The 27,103-nt window shown below is 39.8% G+C and overlaps 1 protein-coding gene across 1 annotated transcript in view; it reads left to right on the top strand.

Moving 5' to 3' along the window:
• Positions 1 to 26,022, top strand: part of adcy2a (adenylate cyclase 2a) — a 66,478-nt gene extending 40,456 nt beyond the window's left edge. The window contains exons 4-25 of the mRNA XM_030781695.1: positions 1,559 to 1,708; positions 5,522 to 5,670; positions 6,354 to 6,465; positions 6,785 to 6,912; positions 8,576 to 8,734; positions 8,911 to 9,043; positions 9,360 to 9,536; positions 10,154 to 10,197; positions 10,612 to 10,692; positions 10,801 to 10,870; positions 11,030 to 11,127; positions 11,360 to 11,444; positions 13,076 to 13,213; positions 13,890 to 14,009; positions 15,009 to 15,193; positions 17,277 to 17,361; positions 20,608 to 20,766; positions 21,082 to 21,228; positions 22,171 to 22,278; positions 22,940 to 23,054; positions 24,981 to 25,105; positions 25,870 to 26,022. Of these exons, the coding sequence (XP_030637555.1) occupies positions 1,559 to 1,708; positions 5,522 to 5,670; positions 6,354 to 6,465; positions 6,785 to 6,912; positions 8,576 to 8,734; positions 8,911 to 9,043; positions 9,360 to 9,536; positions 10,154 to 10,197; positions 10,612 to 10,692; positions 10,801 to 10,870; positions 11,030 to 11,127; positions 11,360 to 11,444; positions 13,076 to 13,213; positions 13,890 to 14,009; positions 15,009 to 15,193; positions 17,277 to 17,361; positions 20,608 to 20,766; positions 21,082 to 21,228; positions 22,171 to 22,278; positions 22,940 to 23,054; positions 24,981 to 25,105; positions 25,870 to 26,022 (2,721 nt within the window). The remainder of the gene's footprint in view (positions 1 to 1,558; positions 1,709 to 5,521; positions 5,671 to 6,353; positions 6,466 to 6,784; positions 6,913 to 8,575; positions 8,735 to 8,910; positions 9,044 to 9,359; positions 9,537 to 10,153; positions 10,198 to 10,611; positions 10,693 to 10,800; positions 10,871 to 11,029; positions 11,128 to 11,359; positions 11,445 to 13,075; positions 13,214 to 13,889; positions 14,010 to 15,008; positions 15,194 to 17,276; positions 17,362 to 20,607; positions 20,767 to 21,081; positions 21,229 to 22,170; positions 22,279 to 22,939; positions 23,055 to 24,980; positions 25,106 to 25,869) is intronic.
• The last annotated feature ends 1,081 nt before the right edge of the window (positions 26,023 to 27,103 follow it).

Below are 27,103 nucleotides of genomic sequence, written 5' to 3'. Positions count from 1 at the left end.
TTTGCACTACTGAAGGAACAGGAGGTTGTCGCTGCCAAGTTCCCTTAAAAAAAACAGTGAGCCAGTGCAGTCAAGGGCAGGGTAGATCCACCTCTTTCCCCCTGTCTGACAATGAAATATTCATGCAAAGTACAGCAGTAGTGACTCTCCAGAATGTCTTTCTCTGAAAATAAACACATTTTCTTTTGGAAATGGAGCCTTCAGCTTGCATGTCGGTTGTGCATTATCAAATTCAGTTGTGACCCAAAGAAACTTTCTTTCTTTCTTTCTTTCTTTCTTTCTTTCTTTCTTTCTTTCTTTCTTTCTTTCTTTCATCAGAGCATCATTCATCAGAGATATCCACTGACTCTGAATCAATTTACATTAATAATAGGGGGAAAAAAAACAATGTTTAGACCGTGAGGTGTTACTTTTTTTAATATGTGTGTGTGTGTGTGTGTGTGTGTGTGTGAGAGAGAGAGAGAGAGAGAGAGAGAGAGAGAGAGAGAGAGAGATTTACACAAGTCCAGCTGAAGTTATACTCCCAGCAAACAGTATTTTACAGTCATGTCCAGGCTGATTTGTTTACCTATAAACACGAATGAAAAGTCATTCCCATCCAATCTGTGGCATTTGTAACTACAGTCTTTTGAAGTCTGTTTGTCACCGCTGAGGCTGTCACTGTCAGATTGGATTTAAGACTGTCTGCTCCAAACTAATGAGAAATGCATGTGTAAGGACAATCAGCCGATTTTGTACGCTACCAAGCCTTTGATGCACTGATCTCCAAACATCACCAAAAAACAATGGAGTTGAAAGAGGCAGAGAGAGAGAGAGAGCGAGCGAGCGAGAGAGAGAGGGAGGGAGAGAGAGAGAGAGAGAGAGAGAGAGAGTGAGAGAGAAAGAGAGAGAGAGGGAGAGAGAGAGAGGGAGAGAGAGAGAGTGAGAGAGAAAGAGAGAGAGAGACAGAGAGAGAGAGGGAGAGAGAGAAATAGAGAGAGAGACAGAGAGAGGGGGGTTAGATGAAAGACAGAATGTACTACAGGGCTGTCAAATACTGGGATGGTAATTGAGCGAGGGAGCATGAAAGAGTGAGGCAGGACTCCGACCGCAGGGAATGTCAGAGACTCAGTCCCTCCTCCCGGCCGGGAACACAGTCAACAATACCTGACGCTTTCTTCTTCCACTGAACACCTGATTAGATTGGTGGTGCTCCAGAAAGGAAATTTAAAGTCCGCAGAGGTCCTTGGCTTGTCTTTGATGAGTGTGAAAATGAAATTGCCATCAGGGTGATGTGAAGTGCTACTTCATAAAAAAGAGGGTTTTTTTTTTCCTTGATTTTCTGAAAGTTGCTTTGATTTGTGAGTCAGATCTTTCAAGATAATGCCGTAGTGAAACACCCTTGACCCTGTCAAGCGCTGAGGTTATGTAGGGGTCCGTTTGCCCTAATTATAATGTTACAACATAATTATTACTCATTTATAAAGTGATTGTGAGCATGTAATTCACCATATTTTATGCAGAATGTGCCACACATGTAAAACTGTTTTTTTTCTGAATGTGTTTTATCCTTTACTAGATTCTGGCCAACATCATTATATTTATCTGTGGAAACATGGCAGGAGCGTATCATAAACACCTCATGGATCTGGCGTTGAAACAGACGTACGAGGATACCTGCAACTGCATCAAATCCCCCATCAAACTGGAGTTTGAGAAACGCCAACAGGTTGGCATCCTTCTTTCTCTCTGTCCTTCTGTCTGTCTGTCTCTCTCTGTCTGTCTGTCTCTCTCTCTCTCTCTCTCTCTCTCTCTCAAAACAAAGTTTCTCTGTTATAGTGCACAGAACTGCCAGGACTGTATGTTTTAGGTCTACCTCAGCACCACTGCACCTGAATCAACTGGTCCTATAAAAGACTGAAGATTAGTTAATAATTTGAATCAGGTGTGTCTAGCAAAAATACACAGTTCTGTGGGCCCATGTGGACTGGAATTGAAAACCACGGCTTCAGAACACTCAGAGCCTTTATAGATTTTGATTTCAGGACATTGAGCCATTGTTAAGCAGATGGTCTTTATATGTAACCGGAGCCTGCGACAGCATAGGTGAAAGTTCTTTAATGGAGTGTGAATATTACTCGAGAGGCATTCAGGGAGCTAATTCCAAAGACAAGTTTAATTTGTTCTGCAAGCGCATATGTTTACTGTAGCGGGAAATATAAGCAATAATTACGTGTTACGTAAGCAAGGATTATGTAAACTTGCTCAGACTTCATACTGTAATGTAATTTCAGCTAATACCCCAACTTCCAGCCTACCATGTGTTTTGTTTTGTTTGTTTCCTTGTTTGTTTAAGCAATATATTATGTTAAATATAGATGAATGCCTCTGATCCATCATTTCAGGTCAGAGACAATCTTATGTCTATTACTGGGACAGTTAACGATCCACCACGGTAGTTCCAATAATCATAAGCAGTTAAGACTCCTGCTTCATGTTCTGTGTGTTAGATACTCTTTCTCTCTTCAGAGCTTGAATGCTTCACTAGTTTTGTTTACGTCCAATATCTCTGTGTCTTTGTCACCTGTCATGAGTCCAACAAGTGCTCAGTTTCCCATGTGAGAGCGATAGTCGTCTCGGATTCAAACGCAGACTCCTCCCGAGTGGATTTCTGAGGATGCACAAAAACGCGAGGAGATGTCTGCTGTTTTGAAAGATGCCCGAACGTTGTTGTTTTTTTTTTCTTTTGAATAGGACTGATGGGCCCCCATTGTGCTGGATTACCTGTCTTTGTGGACGTGTAAACCCAGACTCCGTGTCTGTAAACCGTTCATTGGCTGTGGCAGTGGGCCTGGCCATGTCCAGATGGTTGCTTTGTACAGACAAACTCAGAGAGAGAGGAGTTCGGTTGATTTCTCTGAGGAGACGTGTCAAGCGTCCCAGTTTTACTGACTCGTTTTTTTGATCAATAGATGTGTCCTAAAGCTTTGATTGTTAATTCAGAGCATCATTTTTGCCTTTGAGCAACTAGCTGTTTTTCTACTCATCTCTCTTAGCGTTCGACCATAAATATTTCACAGCTCTCCTTCACCTTATTAATGTTAATGAATTCACAGGTGGATGTTAAGGACAGCTTCTGAATGGTCTTGTTTTAACCATACAGCACTCTAACAGAGTATTAGCGCCAGCCGTTTTGTTTTGGTTTTTTCTTTTCTTTTCTTTTCTTTTTTTTTTCTCTGGTAAGTTATTTGGAGATAACGAGATGGTTGTCGTACTGAGATCGGCCTTTATCCCTCCGGAGAGGAGCCAGCTGCTGCAGTCACGCCTCTTCAATGTACAATTTAAAAAAAAAAAGAGTTCCAGCGTGTGACGCTAACTGTTTCACGCGGATTTTTAAGAGTACTCTCGAATTTAAAATTGTGAAATTGTGCAAAGCCAAGTTCTTGTTCTTTTCTTTTTTTTCTCTGCAAAGATAAAATTGGAGGAGTGCATGGGTAAAACGGTATGTTTCTTTGATAGTTTAAGTAATGATCTAGATAGACCAGTATGTAGTTTAAAGAGACCAGCACTAGGGCAGTGTAGCTTCTTCTATAGTACAAAGACATGCAGTGCAATTACCCAGCAACAAATACACTATCTAAACAAAATACACTTAATACACAATACAACTCCAAGGTTCACACCAGTTAGGGCCAATGTCCTCACAAATCTGTAAATTATCACTACAGGTGGTTACAGGCATAATGGATCAACCAAAAGCATTTCACAGGATTGTTCATTTCTTTACCTCAGCGTTTGTGAAGCTGCAAAATGTCTTCACGGCGCCTTTGGAAATACACATACCTTGGAAAAATTATGAGACCACAAAGAGTGAATTGCTCACCAGAAACGCATATTCTCTTATTAAATCAAATAACTTTTTTATTTTTCACTTCAAACCAACATTTTTTCACCCTGCTGCTCTCCACGGTCTTCCTCATTGCTGTATTGGGCCAGTTTCTATGACTTAATTAGTGATTGGAGCATGGGCTGTTTTTGAGAGGCACTGGGTTGGGATCACACTTACCCACACTCCCAGCGTGCCCAAAAAAAAAAGCACTCCCCTGGTTTCTCCCAACCATATGGTATCAGACTTCTCCAGTCCGTTTGAACAGGTTCCTCGCACATTCTTCTCTGAGAGAGCGACCGCGCACGTCGGAGAGTTGCCTCTCAAGCCGGCGTGAGGATGAGTGGGAAGAAGAGCACTGGTGTGCAGCCGTAGCCTTGGGTTCACCAGGCACAGGAGCAGATGGGCTGTCTGAAGCTCTCTGAAGCCGCTGTGATGTTTTTTTTTTTCGAACGAGCTGCTGGCAAAACTGGCTCCTTTCCACCTGAGTCCACACTGCTGGAGGTCAAATCCAGCTTTCTCTTTTCTCATTTGGATTAGCTTCTTCAAAAAAAAAAAAAAAAGAAAGAAAAAGACCCTCTGGGACAGACGACCGCGAAGCGTCAAAGTACTGGCCCACTTACGCGGCTGTTGCCCGCGCACCGATCCTTTTGCGCCAGCGCTGCACTGCTGGGATTATGAAAAAATGCAGTGGGGAATTTTTCAGCTAAATATGTTTTTTTGTCAGGACACTATAGTGAGATAGTGTGCGCTTTAAAATGATTGATACAAAAAGTCATTATTTTGTAATCACAGGAAATGTGTCTGACCTCGTGGACGATGAACTTTTTAACTCTTAATTGCTTAACTGCAGAGAATATTTCCATTGTCTTTCATTATCGAGGTCATGCTGGGGTATCTCTAAATTCATTTTCACTTCATGTCTAGAACGGACTGAAATTCATAAAATTAATTATTCACGGTTTTACTGCAAGAAAAGGCTTGTGTAATCCAAAAAAAAAAAAAAAATTCTTAATAGCATTTTCTTTTAATCTCAAAATGAATCTTGCATATTGATTTTTATATTGCCTGGAGGAGAAATCACATAAAACCCACATCTTTACTTGTTCTCTTTCCCAAACTGGCTTCTTCTTTATTTCCAGGCCTCTGTGGAAACCACAGAGTAAGTGTAATTTCTTAAAAGGAGGGAAGGGGCGGGGGGGGGGGGGGGGGGGGGGGGGAGAGGGAAAGGTATTTCAGTGGGGCTGAACTTTTGCTTAGGAGAACCTTTCCCTGCCACCTCTAACCAAATTAACCACCTGTTGGCTGCTTGTGCGTGTCTTGCATTTTAACACCATGCTGCATAGAAAGCAGGTTTCCTAATACTTTTCAGGAAGAAGCAGTTGCAGCAGTAGAATCAAATTACCTTACACTATTCTCAAATCATTTCAAGCCTCTTACCTTTATGGTTGTTTAATGTACCTGCGTTAAAAAGTAATATCTGTTTCATGGTTCACTGTGCGGTGCATTTAAAAGTATTGCTTTGAGTTTGCTGATCGCATGAGAGAGTTTACAGTAAAAAAAAGGTAATTCACATTTATTTATTTATTTACTTACTTACTAATTTATTTATTTCTTTGTTCATTGACATTGTTGCTGTTCTTGTCTCTGCTTCAGGAACGTCTGCTGTTGTCTTTGCTCCCAGCTCACATCGCCAGGGTTATGAAGGCCGAGATCATTCAGAGGTTACAAGGTCCGAAGTTTGGCCAGGTGGAGAACACAAACAACTTTCACAATTTATACGTCCAACGTCATACCAACGTCAGGTGATTATAATTATTTTTTTTTTCCCCCTGCCTCTACTTCCTCTCCTCTGATTACCGTGCCCCCAAAACAGCATCCATTAATATTTCATACATCTCCCTGACCTGGTTAGTGGTAATGAAATCCCAGCCGAACGTTAAGGACAGGCTCTCAGCAGTCTTGTTTTGAACGTATCACACCCTAACAGGTACTCACGAACAGCGCGGTTGATGTTTTTATTCAGAAATAAGGAATGGATGTTTTGTTGAGAGGTACTCTGTATCTCTTAGGAGAGAGAGCAGGCTGCTACCGTCACACCTCTTCGCCAAACAATTTTCAGACATTTACTGTGTCACAGGGACCTTTTTTTTCTCTTTCTTTTTTTTCTTTTTTCTTTTTTTTTTTTTTTTGAAGCACCCTTGAGTTTGTTGTGAAATTACAGGAAACGTAGCTAAGATCTTGCCCTCCCTTCTCCGCGGATGTGTGATCGTACTGCCTGGGTGAAAGCGTGTGTCTTTTCTTGTGACGCTACGATAGAATACACAGACAATCATTAGGGGGAATCTTGCTTCTTCAATAACATTAGGACCTGCGGTATAATTACAATATAACACGCATACGCAATCCCAGAAAGAATGATACACTCATGCATATTGATGTTATGGACTAATATTGGATCTAATATGCATATTTCTCGCTCTTACAGCATTTTATATGCTGATATTGTGGGTTTCACACGGCTGGCTAGTGACTGTTCCCCTGGAGAGCTGGTTCACATGCTGAATGAACTATTTGGCAAATTTGATCAGATTGCCAAGGTAGGTTGGCTGTGTTTCATGTATTGCTATCCAACGTGATCCAGTTCTTCTCTCTCTCTCTGTCCGTCTGTCTCTCTCTCTCTCTCTGTGCCTGTCTTTCTCTCTGGAGAATGAATTTGTATTGTACTTACAGTCCTTTTCCAAGTGCCGCTGTGCCTTTATTTTCACCCTTCTGTTAAAAAAATGAGTGACAAACAAAGTGAGCATTTTGCATGAGCGCGTGATCATTTCAGCCTTTGTAAATACTTATCTGCATCTAGTTTTGTCTCCTGATTTTTCGCCTAATTTTTTCATTCCTTTTTTTTTTTTTTTTTTCTAGGAAAATGAATGTATGAGGATTAAAATTTTGGGAGACTGTTACTACTGTGTGTCTGGCCTCCCTGAGTCACTGCCAAACCATGCCAAAAACTGTGTTAAAATGGGACTTGACATGTGTGAGGCCATCAAGTAAGTCTGTTCAAATATTCACTGAGACTCATGCTCGGGCACTGGCGTCTCTTCAGAGACAAAGCCAGAAAAATGGCATCTAAAACCTGCTTTAAAAGGGTTCTCACCCTCTTTGCTCTTTCCACAATATGCAATGAATTTCTGCTGCATTTTCTGACTCTCTCTCTCTTTTTTTTTATAAAATGTATTTATTTATTTATTCATTTTTTTCTTCAATTCATCCTTGTCATAATGTGGTGTTTGGAGAATGTTTGAGATTATTATGTAGATGTTAAATAAATTAGTTAATGGGTATTATTCAAATGGAGAGTCTGTGCAGATTTAATCTCTTCCCATAGTTGTTTGTGATAACAATGCAAATTGCTTAGCCTTTGAGCTAATCTGTCCTCCCATCACGCTTGGGAAATACAAATGAACTCATCGATGTGTTAACACTTAGCTTGAAGCTAAAGCTGTGCATTTTATTCGGTCAGTTTTTGATGGAAAGGAGAGCCATGGGCTCTAGCCCAAAATTATGTTCTGAATTTTAGGTTGGTAATCTCTTTCAGTCCTGATACCTGATTGGTCATAGTGTTGCTGTGTAAAGCGTGGTGCCTGGCAAGACTGTTGATGATTTTCAGGGCTTGGAGGTCACTGTGGGGAATATCTGGCTCTTCAGATGAACTCAGATCAGACAAGGACTCCATGTCCATCTCATGCTGTTGTTTACCAGTGGCCCCGGCCAATTAAAAGCCTTGAATAAACCCTGCTTAAGGCTCTAATAAAACTAGCAAGGACAAGCTGTCTGAAAATTCATTCAATGCTAGCAAGGGCAACATCTTGATACTTCCAGCGTAACAAGGGAACACAGCAGACTTAAAACTCAATTATAAATGTCAGTCAATCAACTGAAAGGCTGAAGTTGTGTTTGTGTATTTGTTTGTTTGTGTGTGTGTGTGTGTGCGTGCATGTGTGTGTGTGTGTGTCTGAAAGAACTTGAGACGCTCATGAGAAAATGGGCAGAAACTGTGCAGTAGCTAGTAGTCCGCTTTGTGTGTTTTCAATGACAACTGAAGAAGAGTCTTTAGACAGTGGAATGGTAAAGCTGAGCTCTGCTCTGTCCTAACTCGTACAGAAATATCCCGCTGAGTCACAAAGGTACACAAGTTTACCTCTGTCACCTTTCTGTGTTGTTTTTCTAAGCTTGACCTTTGTTGACAGTATGCTGGTGAAGAGATGTTTCTAATAAAAGCTCGTCTTTAATATGTAATTTTTTTTGGTCTCCAGAGGCTCCAGTAGCAGTATTGCCTGAATGAACTAAATTTGTCCTGTGGGCTCTGTGTCTCTTGGACTGAAATATGTGAATGTTTCAAATTTTTATGGAGTATTATGCATTTGGGTGCAGCTATGACATTTTTATGTGAATTCATTGTTTTGAAAAAACAAACAAAAAAAAAACATTTCAAAAAGGTCAATTGCATTTTTGAAAGGTCATCAGAAATACGCTTCTACTAATTTGATATTACAGTGTTAATGTCATGTATTTGCAGGTATATTAATTATATGCATGTCTTCAGAGTATATGCATTATATGCATGTCTTCAAAGAGACACTTGGGTTGTTTTTTGTTTGTTTGTTTGTTTGTTTGTTTTCAGTATGGTAATATCTGATGTTTGTTTTTCAGGAAGGTGAGGGATGCCACTGGCGTTGACATAAACATGCGGGTGGGTGTACACTCCGGAAATGTCTTGTGTGGTGTTATTGGTCTCCAGAAATGGCAGTATGATGTCTGGTCACATGATGTAACATTAGCCAATCACATGGAAGCTGGGGGTGTGCCCGGGTGAGTCTTTAACCCCTCCTCCCTATCTCATCAATGTGTTTAACAGTTTCTGTCAAGAGTATTTATGTTACTGCACTTTTTTGCTTTGCTGAAAATCAGTGACAGAAAAAAGACAGAAAAGAGACAGAAAAAAGTGACAGAAAAGACACAGATGTATTGTTCGTATTCACACGCAGACGGGTCCATATCACCTCTGTCACACTGGAGCATCTGAATGGAGCTTACAAGGTTGAGGATGGAGATGGCCAGGAAAGAGATCCCTACCTGAAGGAACATGGGGTCACGACCTATCTGGTTATCAACCCAAAGGTACCACTCGTTTCACGTATGAAATCAGAAAATGTTAGAACCAATGTCAGCAACAGTCATGTTTGTTGGTCAGTGGCAATCATGATAGTACATGACAGTGGATATCCCTGATACCTATACTGATATGAATAGGCAACACTAGCTTCTTGCATGAACTTTCCATAAACCTCAGTTACACAAAGTACATAGTATGTAACAAATGTACACATATGAATAGATTAATAGAACTGTTGAGTTATACTCTCAGTATGTTAGTATGTGCTGTTGCTTTTTGCAACGTTTTGCCAAAGCTTGGTCCATTTTTCTGCCCATTCAGGCAGAGAGAAGGAGCCCTCAGCATCACTACAGGCCTCGACACACCATGGATGGGGCGAAGATGAGAGCTTCCGTGAGAATGACTCGATACCTGGAGTCTTGGGGAGCCGCCAAGCCTTTCGCCAATCTGCACCACCGTGACAGCATGACTAATGAGAATGGCAAAATCAATACAGCTGTGAGTACGATGTCCATCAAAAGCTCATGTTCTAAAGCAACTTCAGCAAGTGGTGTACTACAGCCTTCAAATCAGTCAGAAACACCTCTGTTTTGATGGTGTCTGGTCTTCATAGTGGTAGAAAGTGCTGTAAATATCAATGCACAAAATAATGTTATGTTTACAAAGTTGTCTTAGTAAATGTGGTAACGTCAGAATAAAATTAATCAATACACAAAGATTAATACTGCAGTTCTCCTTGAAATTCATCTGTTGCTTTGACTCATGTACTTGGTCATCGGTCTGTTCCTGTTCACTGTCTTGTAAATTAGCCAGTGACTTATTTTTCTTTCTTTCTTTCTTCCTTTCTTTCTTTCTTTCTTTCTGTCTTTTGTTTTGTTGCTGAAATGGTCTGAAACCCAGCTCTCTCTCTCTCTCTCTCTCTCTCTCTCTGTCTTTCTCTCTCTCTCTCTCTTCACACATTACTTCTGCACTCTGTGCGACTCTTTGTGAGATTACCGCCCCAGCCTGCCCTGAGAGTGGCATCAAATGTAATAGCCTCCAGCATTCTGAGGGATTGGATGAGTTCCCTTAACTGTCTGTGAACTTCTGACCATAATTTGTTTCCATTTTCTTAGGATGTACCAATGGGACAGTACCATTTCCAGAGGCGCTCAGAAAGGTGAGCTGACACTTTTTCTCCTCAAAGAAGACTCCCTCACCGTTATTCAAGACACAATGCAGATATTACAATGCCGCTCTCTCTCTCTCTCTCTCTCGCTCTCTCTCTCTCTCTCTATATATATATATATATTTTTTTTTTTTTTCCTCTTTAGTGCCCAAGAAAAAAGGCTTTTTAAACTTTTCCATCCTTTGATGCTTTGTATTCTTCAGGGTTTTGTGTTAAGACACTGAGGAGGGCTGAACCCCTTAAATGTCTTCAAAATAGGATAGTGTCTCATCTCATCTGTAATCCCTGCAAACAACCTTTTAACAGAATTCGTTTGTTTTTCCTGCGCTGCATTAACTAACTAATCATAAAGCTAGTTAAGATCTGGCAAAATCTGACAAATGATTGCTCTTTGGATTTTCACAGAACGAAATCCCAGAAGAAGCGCTTTGAGGAAGAGTTAAACGAGAGAATGATCCGAACTTTTGATGGCATTAATTCCCAGAAGTAAGGCATTTCTCTTTATTGCTTCTTTTTCCTCCCTCCTTTATGACTCACATGGTTAAGAGTTTTATGGTTGGAACACATGTCCAAGCTTTGTATTTCAACTTTCAGACAGTGGCTCAAATCTGAGGATATTCAGAGAATATCATTGTTTTTCCACAATAAAACGCTGGAAAAAGAGGTAAACATTTTCACAGCTGTTTCTGTTTCTGGCCAGATCTTCTGAAATTTACTGAATGATTTAAGTAACCAATTATGAGTTTGAATGTCTGATCTTTGTTGAAAGTTAAAAAACAAATTGTTGGTTCTTCCTTTGACTGGAATATTTATTTCTTCTTAGTACAGAGCAACAACCTTGCCAGCCTTCAAGTATTACGTAACTTGTGCCTGTCTGATTTTCCTCTGTATCTTCATCGTGCAGATTCTGGTCTTGCCAAAGTGAGTACCAAAGTTCGATTAGCATGTGCAAAAAAGCAACGAATCATATTACAATAACCCTACTAATGTGACCTTGCACATTGTTTTGCTGAGGTTTCTATATTGCATGTTTTTTTATATATCAGTTGTTTATCACTAGGAAAAATAAAGTTTGGCTTTACGGTCCCTTTTGACCACATGGAAAACTGTTAGTGTAACTGACAGTATGTGTCCGGCTGTATGTATGTGATAGGACGGCTGCTCTGGGGATATCCTTTGGAATGGCATTCCTGGTTCTCTCATTAATTCTCCTCATCTGCTTCGTCGGGCATTTCCTGGTACGTTCAGTGATCTAAGTCGTTTAAATAAAAAAAAAAAAATTGTGTCTGTAAGGCAAGAAACAGTTATCTGAGTTGAGCAGGGAGCAGTAGATCTTCCAGAGCGACTTACTGAATTGCGGAGAGATCCTTTGCTATCCAGACAACAACTGCCTATGATAAAAAACGTGTGGGTGGTTTTACACTCCAGGAATCAGAGATTAAGTCTGAGCTAAAATAAATGTATGGAGCCTAAAGGGAAAAAGAAATCGATCCTGCTTAAGTGAAGAGGACAATGGAAGGGTGGGATTTCCTTATACTCTGCCTCCATTTGACAATTAAGTTTTTGGTCATTATATATAATGGATAAGCTATGCCACTGGGCATTTGTACTGTAAATAGACTGATTCTTTCGCAAATGCTCACCATTTTCCGAATTAATCTACAATAGTATATTGTATGTAGTATATAGTATATTGAGAGTGTTGTGGCCTTGTCTTGATATTTTTATATCTTGGTTTTGTTGCCAAAGAGACACTAGGGTCTAAATATATCTCTGCCCATTCTATATGCCAGACACTCTTAGCAAACCGAACGTCTCAGCTTATATTGAAGGTCTCTGTGTTTAAAGGGAAAACTTCTGACCTCAGGTTTATCCAGAGACGCTGCTCTTTTACTGTTCTTTATTTCATTGCTCTTTTGAAACGTTCATGCACAGCTGTGAGCTGCAGCTCTGAACCAAGAGAATCAGCTTCACCTATTTGGGTTGTGAAGTTGACTTTGGAAGGTCACATGTTTATTTAATGCTGAAAGACTCGTTCATTCATTTAGCTCTCGGGCCTGAATAGGTGACTCAGTTTTCCTCTCCTTAAAATTCACCTCTAGCAGTCTCCCATACACTGCTTAGACTGTAGCAGGGCTGCTATCAAAACCCAAATCATGTGACCAGTGTCTAACACATAACTCTGTCAGTGTGGATAGTGTGATGGAAAGTTAAAAATGACAGGGCCAGCACTGACATCTCCAACTAATACATTATGTATGAGTTTAGTCTGACATTTCCTCCAGTATCAGTGTTGCAAGATTACTTCATTTTGTGATAACGCTCCCGTGAAAATGAGCAAAAACTGCACAAGCAGTATGACGTTTTTCCTTTGATTTAAAAACAGAAACATTTTGCCTTGTGCATTGTGTTTGAAGCATGCTATAAGCATGTAAAATGTCAATTTGAAAAGTTTGAAAATTAAGATAGACTCTGTCAATGAACGCTATTACAGTACCGTTTCTAAGTCTAGCTTTCCCAGACATTTCACATATTAGCTCTCTTCATAGTCTTGTGCTGTCTATTTATTTTGTTAACAAATCATAAGTCATTTTGAAAGTCCAATCAGGGATGCCAGAGGGAAAAATAAACTTTCATCAGCAGCACTCTTGTAGAAATGTGCAAAGAAGTTAAAGCTGGTATTGATAAACAAAAAAAGATTTAGACTGGTTTTGATGAAATTAGCGCGTAACGTTTTTTTTTGTTGTTGTTGTTTTTTTCTTTTGTGTGTGGAAGCAGATCAGAAAGCTGGTATTTCTGACATAACTTCAAGTGTGTTGACTGAAATGTACAGACAAACAGCCTGACAAAGCCCATCTTATCCTTGCAGCACTGCAGTAAAACCGCCTCCACGTCTTGGCTCTGGCTCCTAAGATCTTCGGGAATCATAGCCAACAAACCCTGGCCTCGGATTACCCTCACCATGGCGACCACTGCCCTCATCCTGATCATGGCCGTGTTCAACATGGTACGTCCACCGAATCCGTGTCGGCAAAGTTCCCGTTCCATCTGTGGCTTGGCCACCGATCCCTCCCGGTTTTTTTTTCCAAGCCGGGCTACTCCGCTCACCGCATATGTCACGATTTGTAAACTATGTCATAATTTGTAAACAGTTTTAGCAAACAAGTTTTTCTTCGCAAGAGTCGGTCTGTGCCCCGCGCCGTTGGGCTGACGAATTAGCGACTTCGTTTCAGTGACCTTTAATTACAGCCCGACGTGCCGTGAAACGATTATCTCGAAAGTGACGCGAAAATGGGGAAAACCTTGCCTTGATAACTCTTAACGTTTTTTTTTAATAAGCCAAACTAAATTGATCCACAGGATGTATGAATGTTTGTCATGAAGAAAACAGGAATCCAATTATGGAAATCTGTCTCCCAAATATGATGTGAAGCGTAATGTGAATAGCTAAATGATTCAGTATTTCACCGAAGATAAATACCTCAGCTGCCAGAGAAAACAGAAATCTCAGTGTTCGTTTTTTTTTTTCAGATTTTGTCAAACTAATCTGCTAACACAAGCACAGTATAGATGGAGGAGTACTTGTCTACCCATCAGAGACCTCTCAAGACAAATGAATCTTGAACTCAGGGTAGTACGTTTTTGACCCTAATGAGCTACATTCATCCTTTTTCTCATTACAGTTCTTTTTGGAAGATAATTTGACAACTTCAGTACCTTTTTACAATACATCGAACGAAACTCTGTTTCATCCAGATGGACATCCAATCGTCATGATGGAGAGAGACAATTTCTATCTTCCTGTAAGTATTTTTTTTTCTCTCTCTCTCTCTCTCTTTTTCATTAACCCTAGTGAAACAATTATGGACCATTTTTTTCTTTAACTCGATAGTTGCAGAAGAACTTTGAGAAGAGCACGGCTAACCCTTTCATCTTTGTTCGATTTTAGAAATGCACTCAGCGGTTTTGTTTTGATAATACATCCAGGGCTAAAGCACTTGAGACATCTTACTGCACAGCCTTTTTTCAGTGTTCTTCTATGACTCACCACCAAACAAATGACTGTACTGTTTTCTGCTCACAAGAACAGTGCAGCCATAGAGATGTTGAAATGCTTTTGTTTCATGTTATACAACAATGAATGAATCATCTGCCAAATTAAAACAAGTGGCTCTGAATTGCCAAAAGATTTTGAGATTGATTTTTTTTTTTTTGCCTTAAGTTGTTTTGAAAATTGTAGCTGTCATAGAAGAGAACACCAGTTCATTAGCGGTAGAGGCTCCATGGCTAGCTCTTACTTTTACTCTCAGACAACTGTGTCAGTGTGAGAGAAACTTCTCTTTGTTTTGTAAAGATCCTCTGACTGTCTTTCTATTTTACAAACAAAAACCACAGGTCATCACGTTGTTACATTTGTTATTTAAAACAGTATCTAAAGCCAGCGAGTCACAGACACACACACTCACACACACACACACACTCACACACTCACACACACACACACACACTCATACATGCTCACACATACACACACACACACACTCATACATGCTCACACATACACACACACACACACTCATACATGCTCACACATACACACACACACACACACACACACACACACACACACACATATACTCACACTCACTCATACATGCTCACACACACAGACACACACAAATTCCATTTCCACACATTACCACCAGTTCATCTCACCCACCTCTCACCATCACTCTCCCTTAGTCAGTCAGGGTGTCTGGCTTCCCCCTGAGTTTTTTGACCCTTGTGTTCTATCCTGTCAGTATTTTATCTACAGCTGCATCCTGGGCCTTATCTCCTGCTCCGTCTTCTTACGGATCAACTATGAGCTGAAGATGCTCGTCATGGTGGCGGCTGTGGTGGGCTACAACATCATCATTCTCCATTCTCACGCCTCTTTACTGGACGAATACAGCAGGTTCCTCTACAAAACAGAAGCTCTGGACAGGTAAGTCTCTCCTGTCAATGCATGATTATCGCCTGCTGGCATATGTAACAGAATTACAGTTTTGTGTTGTTTGTGTTGTCGGGGTAAGGTATCCATACTTCTTTTTCTAGAGCATTGTCGGACATTACTATATTACTGTATTGTGATGGACGGCACGGTGGCGCAGTGGGTAGCGCTGCTGTCTCACAGCAAGAAGGTCTCGGGTTCTATGCCCGGTCGGGCAGCCAGGGTCCTTTCTGTGTGGAGTTTGCATGTTCTCCCCGTGTCTGCGTGGGTTTGTCTGCGAGCTCCGGTTTCCTCCCACAGTCCAAACACATGCAGGTTAGGTGAATTGGAGACACTAAATTGCCCCTAGGTGTGAGTGTGTTTGTCTGTGTGTCTGGTCATTAGCCCCGCGATGGACTGGCGACCTGTCCAGAGTGTTTCCCCGCCTTTCGCCCTATGAGCGCTGGGATAGGCTCCAGCACCACCCGCAATCCTAATTAGATAATGATTGAGATGAGTGTATTGTGATGTAATGTGTGACTGCTCTGGAGACTGTAGGACTTAGGACGATGTAAGTGAAAACTTAAAGACGTACTATGTTTCTCTTTATGATAACTTTACATGACATCCTAGTCTGCCGCTCCATACTGTCACATCCCACGGGTTTGATCCGTTAATGATCAGTTAACCACTTTCTAAACAGTTTGAAATCAGTTGCAACGGTGTAAGTCACCAACGAAAAACGTGCACTTCTTTGTTCAAAAAGCTGCTTGGCTAATCACTCCTCTATATACTAATGAACATGTGACTCTTTGTCGTCATCGCCCCCCCCCCCCCCCCCTTCCCGATTTTCTTCTGTTATTTTTTTTTTTCTTTTTTTTTCTAGGAGTACATAGGTGGTCATTAGCTCATTTGCTCTCTGGTCACGTTTCCGAGGCACAATTCCAAACTCCAAAGTTTCTGTCCGCGTCAGCCCCACGAGTGCTACATTATTGATTTCAATGTTAAATGCTCTCAGCTCGGGCTCTCTGCGGCCGAGCTGGCTTTTGTTGCTCTGAAAAGGCACAGAAACCCCTGCCCAACATCCCCCCTCTCAAGAAGCTCTCTGAATGAGCTCCGACTCAGAAGTGCATTGAACATAAGTGCTCATTAGGCTGTGGGGAAGCTGACTTCATCATTAGCACCATCTTTTAAGACTCAATAGAGACCGCACAACTCCCAGTGCCCGGTCCCTGCCCATAAATGGGATTATATTTAGCATCTGTGCTTAGGTAACGTTTGTTCTGTTCTGTGTGGATGTCCCTGGAACCAGCCTTCGTTAGAAACTAAGTGACTAGTCGGACAGGTAGTGCTGTTTCGTCATAAGGTACTCAACGTTATGCTGCAAAGAAAAATAACATGGGGGGGGGGGGGGGTGTCTCCAGTTTGCTCCTAGCTCCTACCTTGGCTCTAATTAGTGTTCTAATCAAACAATTAATGGTGGGGGGTTTTTTTTCCGGCAAAGAAACAAAAAAAATGTTGGCAACTCAATATGCTGTATTGCTTTTTTGAGTAGATTTAGTGGGCAAGAGAAACACTGCACTGACTTGAACTTTTAAACTTTCAAGTTAAAAACACCTGTTTTTTTTCCAGCTAGGGTACAATGTTCTTTGTGTGTTGCTATGGAGACTTAAAGGTCACATTAAGTATCTAACCACTTTCATGTCAATTGTATATTTATGTCGTTGTCCATCATTTGTTCATGAACTATCAGTTCTGGCAAAAAAAAAAACAAAACATCCTGTTGTTTCAATATGATGAACACTAAATGCTTAGAACACCAGATGGAAACCTGAGTGAGTGAATTTGCATCAGTGTCTCTGTTGGCACAGACAAACTCGGGCGATTCAACGAATGTCTTGTCATACTTAAACTACTCTGGCATTCTGTATTGACTGACAGCTGGGGTAGGACACTCTCCACTGCTCTACCTTGACCTAGAGATGACATGATTGGTTATGGAACAGTAACAGTCATTTTCATGCTTTATTTTGTGCTCTCTCTCCCTCCCTCTCTCTCTCTCTCTCTCTCTCTCTCTCTCTTTCCCTCTCAACCAAAGGCCAGGAGTTCTGAAAGACTTGAAGACGATGGGCTCTGTCTCTCTCTTCATCTTTTTTGTTACTCTTCTTGTGTTGGCCAGACAGGTGAGTGTATTCAGCAAGCAAATTGGGATTTATTGTCTTGCTAATGGCAGTCATAGAATGATTAAGTGGGAGATGAATTTTGCTTGGCATTGATGGAGTAGGAAATGCATCGGCTTAATGAGAAAATTCTAATAGGCCTGCAAATGTTGAACACATGTTTACACATATGGAGTGGGTACTGTAGAGTGATGTTAATTTGAGTTACAGCCTAAATTTGTACATGTGCTTCATAAATAGTGTGTAACAGTTAATTCACCTTATATTGGTCTTCTATGACATCGAATTGAAGGAGCTTGATGATGCAAGACTATAATGATGTAATAACTTGTAAGCAACTGGACACAATGAGAAAAGAATGTAAAATTTGAGCACATTAGCCAGTCAAAATATGTTAGATTAATGAGCAAATTAGACTAAGCCAGTAGGCTCTTGATCACTGCGTTTGCAGTTTGATCTTTTAAACAATAATGAGGTTGTAGAGGTCTCAGAATTCGTCAGCTATTATTAAACCCGTTAAAATTAAACATTTATTTTAATTTTATTTTTAAATTACTTTATATGACATTAATTATACTTCTGATGCTTGTGGTTCTCTTATTGTTGGTCAAGAAACAAAAAAGATAAAAAATGACACATGGCAAGACAGTGAGACCAAGAGACCATATACTGTTTATAGTATTCCACTGTATACATTTGGTAAACAAGTTAGTATTTCCAAAGATCTGGAGTGAAATTAGATGAGTTCAGATGAGGTCAGAGTACCTAGGTAGCTACTTTTGGAGATTTAATATTAAATTTACCTAACAGTAGTATCCCACTCTCAATATTTTAGCCAAAATGTTGTCTTGCGGGGTTGAGCCATTGCTACTGTACAAAACCTCTACTTTTCTCAACAGCAACAACCAAAACCACGGCCATCCATCTTTCTTATATGTATTTTTTTTTACCCTCTCCTCTGAGATTCGAGAGCCTGTTTGGCTGTTCCACTTTTGGACACCACCAGGAGACTCGTTTTCTGAGGCCCTTCATCCACTCTGTCTCTCAGTGATTTATTGTAGCGGCATATGGGGTGGGTGGGGGGGGTGGGGTGGGGGGAGCAGAGATTAGAACTTGTGTACCCTGAATGGAACATTGAGCCTATTTTTATACAACCTGCTACTTACACATCCTCTGTTTAGCCTTCATTCACTGAGACAGCTCTGCTCAGAGAAATTCATATGGAGACATTTTTGTTTGGCTATAAATGGTGTTGTTGTTGCTATTGTTGTTGTTGTTTTGTGTGTGTGTGTGTCTGTGTGTTTGTGTACCATGTATTTGTATCTTTCTGTGGACCAAAATTCCCCAGTAAGAGACCATAATCTGACAAAATTGCCTTGTGGAGACCAAAATCCTGGTCACCACTAGGAGAACATTTTTCTAAACTATATTGTTGTAACTGGTAAAACAAAAAGTGTCCAAACATTTCTTTGGTTAAGTTTAGGGTTATGGTTAGGATTAGGGTTAGGGATAGGTTAGTATACCTTAGGCACAGGATAATGGGAGTCAATGGGAAGTCTCCACTAGGATATGAATAAAGGCTTGTGTGTGTGTGTGTGTGTGTGTGTGTGTGTGTGTGTGTGTGTGTGTGTGTGTGTGTTTTCTGTGTGCAATTCAAAAATCAGTGTTGTACTCACAAGCTGTTGTACAATCTATAACCATGAACAGCCTTAGTACATATTTAAACAATTAACTGCTAAGTGTTAATTATTAATTACTAGTGTAATTACTAATTGTGTAATTACTAATTACTGGTGTATCCTTTAAATCTATTTTAAAGAAATCAATGTATATCTGGAGTAATGAAAACAGATTGAATAGAAAGAGAATTTGAATGGAGGTTGAATTGGAAAATATTGTCATGGTATTGACAGTACCGCAATAAAAACCCATTACAATTTTTTTTTTCCTCTCTTACTGAGGAAAGAAAAAAGACGGTGAATATAAAGTAGACAAAGATTGAGTTTGTTTCCAATAAAACTGTTTTCACATGACAAATGGCAGATGTCAGGGAGACAGGGTGAGGCCCAGTGTAACAGTCTATGCTGAAGTAATGACAGATGGCATGGTTAATGTTCATTCACACAATGTGTGTCCTCTGGTGTCTTTCCAACGTCACTCACGCATGACCCATGTTCTGTCAGATGTTCACATTTGATTTATTTGTTTTCTCTGGAGGCTGCGTAATCCTCATATAGCATGCTCAGGAGCTTTCTAAAAAAAAATATATATATATATATATATATATATATATATATAAATAAAGATTTTGTTTGTAATTACCAGCCAGAACAGGGGTGTTCACTCATATCTGTCAGAAAAACTTTCCTTTCCTCTCTTCAGCCAGTATCACAAAATCAGCGGCTATACCCTTCTCCAGTGCGTAATTCTGAATGTGTAACAATCCAAAAATGCAACTTTGTCTCTGTTGCCATGGTGAACAGATGCGGAGGAGATGTACATTTAACTTGTAAAAACCGGCGTTATATACTCAAGTCGGCTCAAAAGCTGTTTGGTAATTGCTATGTGTGCTTTGCTTGCTGTAAAAAATTCGCTACAAGTATCAAAAAAGGAGGTAAAGTTAACGTGACACTATGAAATACTTTCAGACAGTTCAGGTTTAGTCACATTCTTTCCAATGAACATCATTCTCTCTTTGTGACTTTCTACTCTTTGATTTTTGTGCGTTGGTTGTACAATTAAACCAATCTGACAAAAGAAGAATCCTAGTAACACTGTTCATTCTGAAAGCCATAATTTGTGCCATGTTTCTAGAAGTTTCTGATTGAACTATACACAGTAGCATCTATGGACAGAATGTGACAGGCTTTAAATGTTATGTCCCTTCTGTTATCACATGCTGTGCTTAACCCATGCAACACAATAACACTTTAAAAGATAAAGGACTTGAAATGTTGCATGTCTCCAGAATACTGTTCACATTTATTTATAACTTCATGAAAACTTCATAATAAATAATAATACCAAATACTGAGTGCTTAAGGACTATAACAGAAGAATAAAGATCTCTAAAAAAGAATACAAGGTCATGTTGTTTCCAACAAATAACTTGAAAACTGTCCTGTTTGTGGCATTGCTCTGTGCTGTTGAATCATGTTTCTTTTTTGTTTGTTTTTGTTTTTGTTTTTAAATCAGTGAACAGAGCAAGGTGACCTCCAGTCTCTTTACCTCTGTGTCCTCTTGTAACAGAATGAATATTACTGTAGGTTGGACTTCCTGTGGAAGAATAAGTTCAAGAAAGAATGTGAGGAGATTGAGACCATGGAGAACCTCAATCGCGTTCTGCTGGAGAATGTTCTGCCTGCCCACGTCGCTGAACACTTTCTTGCGAGAAACTGGAAGAACGAGGTGAGGCCCTTAATACCGCTTAATAAAAATATTCAAATGGAGTTTTGTTCTACACTCTTATTTTTTTTTAACCATATTTGTGTTATTTATGGAATGCAGAAGAACAAATGAGGGACCTGCTCTCACTTTTTTTTTCTCCTAAATGCATTTGCACCAAGTTCTCTGCAGAGTAGAATAAGTTTGCTTTGTAACTTTGAAATTAGTCTGAAACAATAGAATAAATCAGATCAAATTCACTCAAAACTTCCTATTTTTTTTTTACAGTGGTTTCAACTACCTTGTTTTTCTCTCTCTTTCTCTCTCTCTGTCCAACAGGATCTTTACCACCAGTCATATGACTTGGTTTGCGTGATGTTTGCATCAATCCCTGACTTCAAAGAGTTCTACACAGAGTCTGACGTCAATAAAGAGGGTCTCGAGTGCTTGAGGCTCCTGAATGAAATCATTGCAGACTTTGATGAGGTAGTACACTACCCTTTATAAAGAGTTTGCTGCTTAACTCTGTGTAATTTGAGCCAAACTTCAGTAAGCTTTTAGACCACAGACAACATATAAATATGTCAAAGCCGTGGATGCAGCTGTGTTTGAGTCCTCCTGCGTTTAAACGCCACTTCGACCAATTACGGAAAATTACAGCTACCATTACTGAAATGAGACAGTGTTTATTGTCGACCTACTGAGGAGGGGCATCTCACGTCTGCAGCATTAGCACAGCACAGACGTATCTAATCGGGTTGGGCTGTGCAGAACATTGATGATGAAAAATTGAAAGGGAAATAGGCATATGACTTCAGTGCTTTAATTCGTGACATCCTGAGAGAGATTTTTTTTTTCTTTTGTTTTGTTTTTTTTCTCTGAATCGGGGACTGCTTAGCTTGAATCAGCAACATCAGCTCTCACTCTCCTCATTTTTCTTTTTCGTATGCTGACCAAAATATGAATGTACATCCAGATTTTTGTAGTCATAGTTTAAGGTATACGAGTTAGACATATAAACATAGGAGCCTTCACATACTCTCAAATGGACCCTTTTCACTTACTGAGATAATCTAATGTACTGATAATTCCCCTCTTACACTCAGATGTTCATGAACATTACATGTATTAGTATATCACATATGTTAAATTGACTGTGTATTCATGAAACAGTACATAAAGTTGCTATGGTCATGTGGTGGGGACGGTGAGGTATGTGATCTTGGTATAATCAAGAAAAAAAAAAAAAAAAAAAAAATATATATATATATATATATATATATATATATATATATATTTATATACATATACATATACATATATCTTTATGCTGAGGTGTTGAAAACATTTTTTAAAAGTGAGATTTCAGGTGGAGAGAAAGTACGCCAGATCATCACCATGGTTTCTGTCCTCCTCTGTCCCGTGTAGCTCCTTTCTAAGCCAAAGTTCAGTGGTGTTGAGAAGATCAAAACCATTGGAAGTACCTACATGGCAGCTACTGGCCTGAATGCTACGCAAGGCCCAGAATACACACAGGTAACACAGACTGACCATTATAATCATCTCCAGTATAATAAAGAGGTTTAATCTGAAGCTTTAGTTATGCTGAAAATGACAAGCTGCAAGCTGCTGACAGTAGATATGAACATCAGTCCATTGCAGGCTTTGATGAGGTAATGATGTATTATACTGCAGCTGAGAACAATATATATATATATATATATAGAAGGGCAACATCCCAGTGAATAATAGCAGTCTGGAATGTCTCAAAGATAGGACTAAATCTTTGTGCGGAATGACTAAAACATATTTGAAATGCCGTTGACGTGTCTTTCATCATGACCTGTCAAGATTGTTTGTATTATGGATTGTCATGGTGGCAGTGACAGGGCTGTGGAAGACCAAGGACACAGTGTTGAATGCAGTTGCTTTCTCTTCAACATTTCAGCCCTGGCCTCAAACTGTGATTTTTTTTTTTTTTTTTCTTTAACCGTGTGTCATTTCATTTGATACAGTAAAGGTATAGTAGATCTGACAGGGGGAATCAGAGAGAATGAATTCCTTTTATTTGTGAGCACTCCCAGGTCTTGACCCAATATCTTGCATTATAGATGGTACTGAAAGGCTGAGGGTTGGTGTAATGGCTTTTTTGAGCATGGCTGTGTTCATAATTTATCTGCTATATATGAAATCATAGGAGCATGACAGACAGTACATGCATATTGGCACGATGGTGGAGTTTGCCTTCGCCCTGGTGGGAAAACTCGACGTTATCAATAAGCATTCCTTCAATGACTTCAAACTAAGAGTTGGTGAGTGACTAAATCTTATCACTGATTATAGGTCTTGGAGATTGAAAAGTTTAAGTCATTAAATGTGTCTGAGTTATTGATTCAGCTGCTGATTAAGTATGCATTTCATCTTGCTCATTCTCTGACATCCTTTAAGGGAGAAAATTTCAGCTAATGCTGTAATAACGTTGCAATAATTCTCCACAAAAAAAATGTATCAGATAAGCAGAACGTTGTCATGGTTTCGTGACCAACTTTTCCATGCTGCCGGTCTTGTCTTTTCCTAAAAAAAAAAAAAGCTTACTAGATGTAATTAAAGCTGTTTTAGCTTTTAAATGTGACATAGTTGAAATCCCCATGCTTTACCTACCAATTTTTCATTACTTTTCCTTGTTATGATTGATGAGCTCTAATGGTACTATCTGTGAAAATGGTTGAGAGAGTAAATGGCACTAGTATGTCTCACATGCAGGAGAAGCATGTTCACTTTATACAAGAACCCAGACAGAGAAATCGCTAAAGAAATAATCCTACTGAATTGCTTATTATGATTAGAAATGTCGACATCCAGGCATGTGAAAACAATTATTATGCTTACTTGTTCGGAACTGGGGTTATCTGTGAATTATTGCTCCTTTGAGCAACCATTATGAACTGTGAATAAAAGTATGTACTTCGATAGCTGGTTTTAATGAATTACAGTCTCATTACTCTCTAATGGACTAATCCTTGAAATTCTTTGAGAGAACGCTATATGGTGCTCTTCGAGGACAGGTACCAGCACCTGTTTTAACTGATGCTAACATTAGCATCCATACAGCTCAAGCAATGGGACTCGTGAGGCTCATGTACCCCCAGTCTTTTCTAGTTTAGGATTAAGAACCCCCCAGAAAGTTCCCTAACATTTTTTAAGAAGGAATAGCACAAAGGAGACTTCAGCACCACATCTCTTCGGGGGGGGCGGGGGGGTCGCATTAGAGGAAGGGAACTTCTCCAGTGTGCTAATTGGCGAGAGCGCAGTGTCTCTACTGATGGCCTACGTTGCCTTTGGATGTCTTTCAGTAGATCTGGCCCTCACTCAAATTACTGGGGTTTTACCAAGATGACAAGATGGCAGTGCAGGGATGACTAAGATGACTCCCTGAGCATAAAAAAGAGCTTTTTTTTCTCTCTCTCTCTCTCTTTTTTTTGTGTGCGTAATCGGCCCTCTTGGTGCTTGAATTTTCATGTTCAGTTTGTTTACTCCCTGGTTGTCTAATGAATTAAACAAACAAGTATATTTCTGAGGAAAATTGTTGCCTGAAGTGCTGAAATTTGATGAAAATCATGAGGTCTTTCAATGTGAAAAGAGTGGACATGCGGTCCACTCTTTTCACCAACGAAATATCGTTGTCCTAACCCGTGTTTGGATATTAAAAGGTACTGGAGTGTATCTGCAGTTATTAAGCTGTGGGTGTCCCCTGAGATTCCCTGGCATGTGTTAGCTGTCATGCTTTGGCAAAAACCCAATTTAAAATCTGTTTGCTTTCAATCACTCTAAATTACTTTTAAGTACAGTAAATCAATAACACATCACTATTGCTTATGAGGACATTATATTAATAATTGTTTTTATCCACCATTTCTCTCAAAATTCCGTTTCCTTACCTGGTTTTCCTATTTTTATGTCAAAATGATTCATTCGTTTGTCTCAAATGTGGCGCAAATGTGTAATGGATAAATTTAGTCAGTATCTGACAGAGATAATTGTGAGACAACACATCTAAAAATACAAGTGCGAGGAAAAATCTGAGGTATGTTAGTCATTGCACACCATATCCGTTGCTGGCAACTAAGAAGATAGGGGTTGCCCTTCTGAGGCTGTGTCTTGTCTTTTGTGCAAATCTCTGTGAAACTGGTTTAAACATAATGAGATACTCAGCATGACTATGCTTTGTCTCCCTCCAGGTATTAACCATGGACCGGTTATCGCCGGGGTCATTGGAGCACAGAAGCCTCAGTATGACATCTGGGGAAATACAGTGAATGTAGCCAGTAGAATGGACAGCACGGGGGTGCTAGGGAAAATACAGGTGAGGAACAAGAGCTTTTTAGTCCTTTTCAAAGCCTTGAATTGACATTTGAAGTGAGCTGGTATGATGCAGAATCTTTATCAACAATACATTGACTGATGCTGGATAAAGATTGCTAGCTAATGCCCTCAAAGGCAGCTTGTGACACCTTTTCTAAGGCAGATCAAATTGTAATGCTTCGTTAAATGGGGCAAAACTCATTTTGGCCTAAGCAAAGTGCCAGCGTGTCACCTGTATTCAGACTCCTGGACCTCATCCACTCATTTAAAATAATCTGCTGAAAAACTCCACTCTTTAACATCTTGTTGTTGTTGTTGTTGTTTTTCCACCTCTTTTTCTTCTTCTTCTTCTTCTTCTTCTTCTTCTTCCTCTTCTTCCTCTTCTTCTTCTGCCCAGTAGTAGTAGTAGTATTCAGATATTCCCTGAATATTCTCTGCAACATAGAATACTAATTACAATGTAGCCACAAGGTCTGATCAAGAAGTTCTCAGCTTTTATTTCAATGAATAATGTGTCATTACTGTGTGGCGTCCCCATCAAAGTAAGACCCACCAGACGATACATGACATCATTCCTTTCAGTTTCATTTTGAATTTTGGGATTGAAATTTTGGGAGCAAAATCATAAGGAGTGAGCATCGTTTCCTGGCTCCACACTGTCACCTGTAATAGAAAAAGCCTCAGAACTTTTTGATCAGACCTCGTACGCTTTTCAGAGAGTTGCATTCTATTCCATTGTAAATGTTCGTATGTTTGCGTTGGAAGGTAACCGAGGAGACGAGCAGGATCCTGCAGACGTTGGGTTACATGTGTACATGCAGAGGCATCATCAACGTCAAGGGAAAAGGAGAACTCAAAACGTATTTTGTTCACACTGAAATGACGAGGTCCTTATCACAAGGGAATGTAATGCCCTGACCCGTCGGGAGGAAAGGGATATCACAGCCGCAGACATCCAAATCAAAACAGAGACATTTGTAAATAACTTCGCCTTGTCTTTAGATGCACGAGATCTTGGATGTAAAAGCAAGTGGTACCATTTCAAGCAGAATCTCATATGCAGGGTTTGTGCACAGGGTAAAATATGTAAGTATGGTAGCAATTATTTTGTAAGAAAAGAAGTGAAAAAAAATGAATAAAACAAAAAAAAGTGTTTTGATGTTTTAATGCCATTGTTTTTTTGTAAAAATTTATTCATTAAACTTTGTATGTATTTTGTCTTCCTGGACCTCTTTATTTGAGAAGTTTTAGCATTGAAGAGCAGAGAAATATTTAAGTGGAGGCCTTGTTAGCGTATAGAGGTAGTTTTATGTATCCCTTCACCCCATATCAATAAACTCAAATTTTCAGTCGTCCTCTGCTCTGCCAATGCAACGTACACCACTCAATCCATAATCACTCGACTTATTTGATGTTGTAGTGCTCATACACTTTTATTAACCCTCTCAGTTCATTTGTTAACACCGTCACTGTGCTGTTTGCTTCGTTCCAAGCCCCTGAAGCAGCTCCCTTACCTCTCCTCCTTGTTCTGATCACACTTGACTTCACATTCAAACTGAACTAAAAGGTAGCAATGCATTCAGTAATCACAAAGGTGTTTTCCATGCCTCTCAACATTTCAATCCTAATATATTCTTCCAACAGACATCTGGGATTTTGGTTTACGTATTGGAAAACAGAATAAATTTCACCAAAAAAATCAGAGCAGATGGAACCCGAAACACTACGTCCTCTGCGTGTGCTTTGGATATTTTAAACTTTCTTTTTTTTTATATTAATATTAATGCTACAAACACAGAGCAGTGAACATTTCCTTGTTACAATGTGTGAGAAAATCTGTTGATTGGCCAAGACACGCGCACACATCTTGTGCTTTTCTCGGCAATGAGTTCACAGAGCTTGGAATTCACACGGGGCAGCTAAATAACTGGCTTATGTCTGGCCTTTTCAAGCAGATCCACCAGTCAGAGAGCTGGTACAGCAGAACAATCAGGAAAAA

This window comes from Chanos chanos, chromosome 8, assembly GCF_902362185.1.
Source record: "Chanos chanos chromosome 8, fChaCha1.1, whole genome shotgun sequence".
In the NCBI taxonomy this organism is placed as follows: Eukaryota; Metazoa; Chordata; class Actinopteri; order Gonorynchiformes; family Chanidae; genus Chanos; species Chanos chanos.
This window is presented reverse-complemented; position numbering and strand designations above follow the sequence as displayed.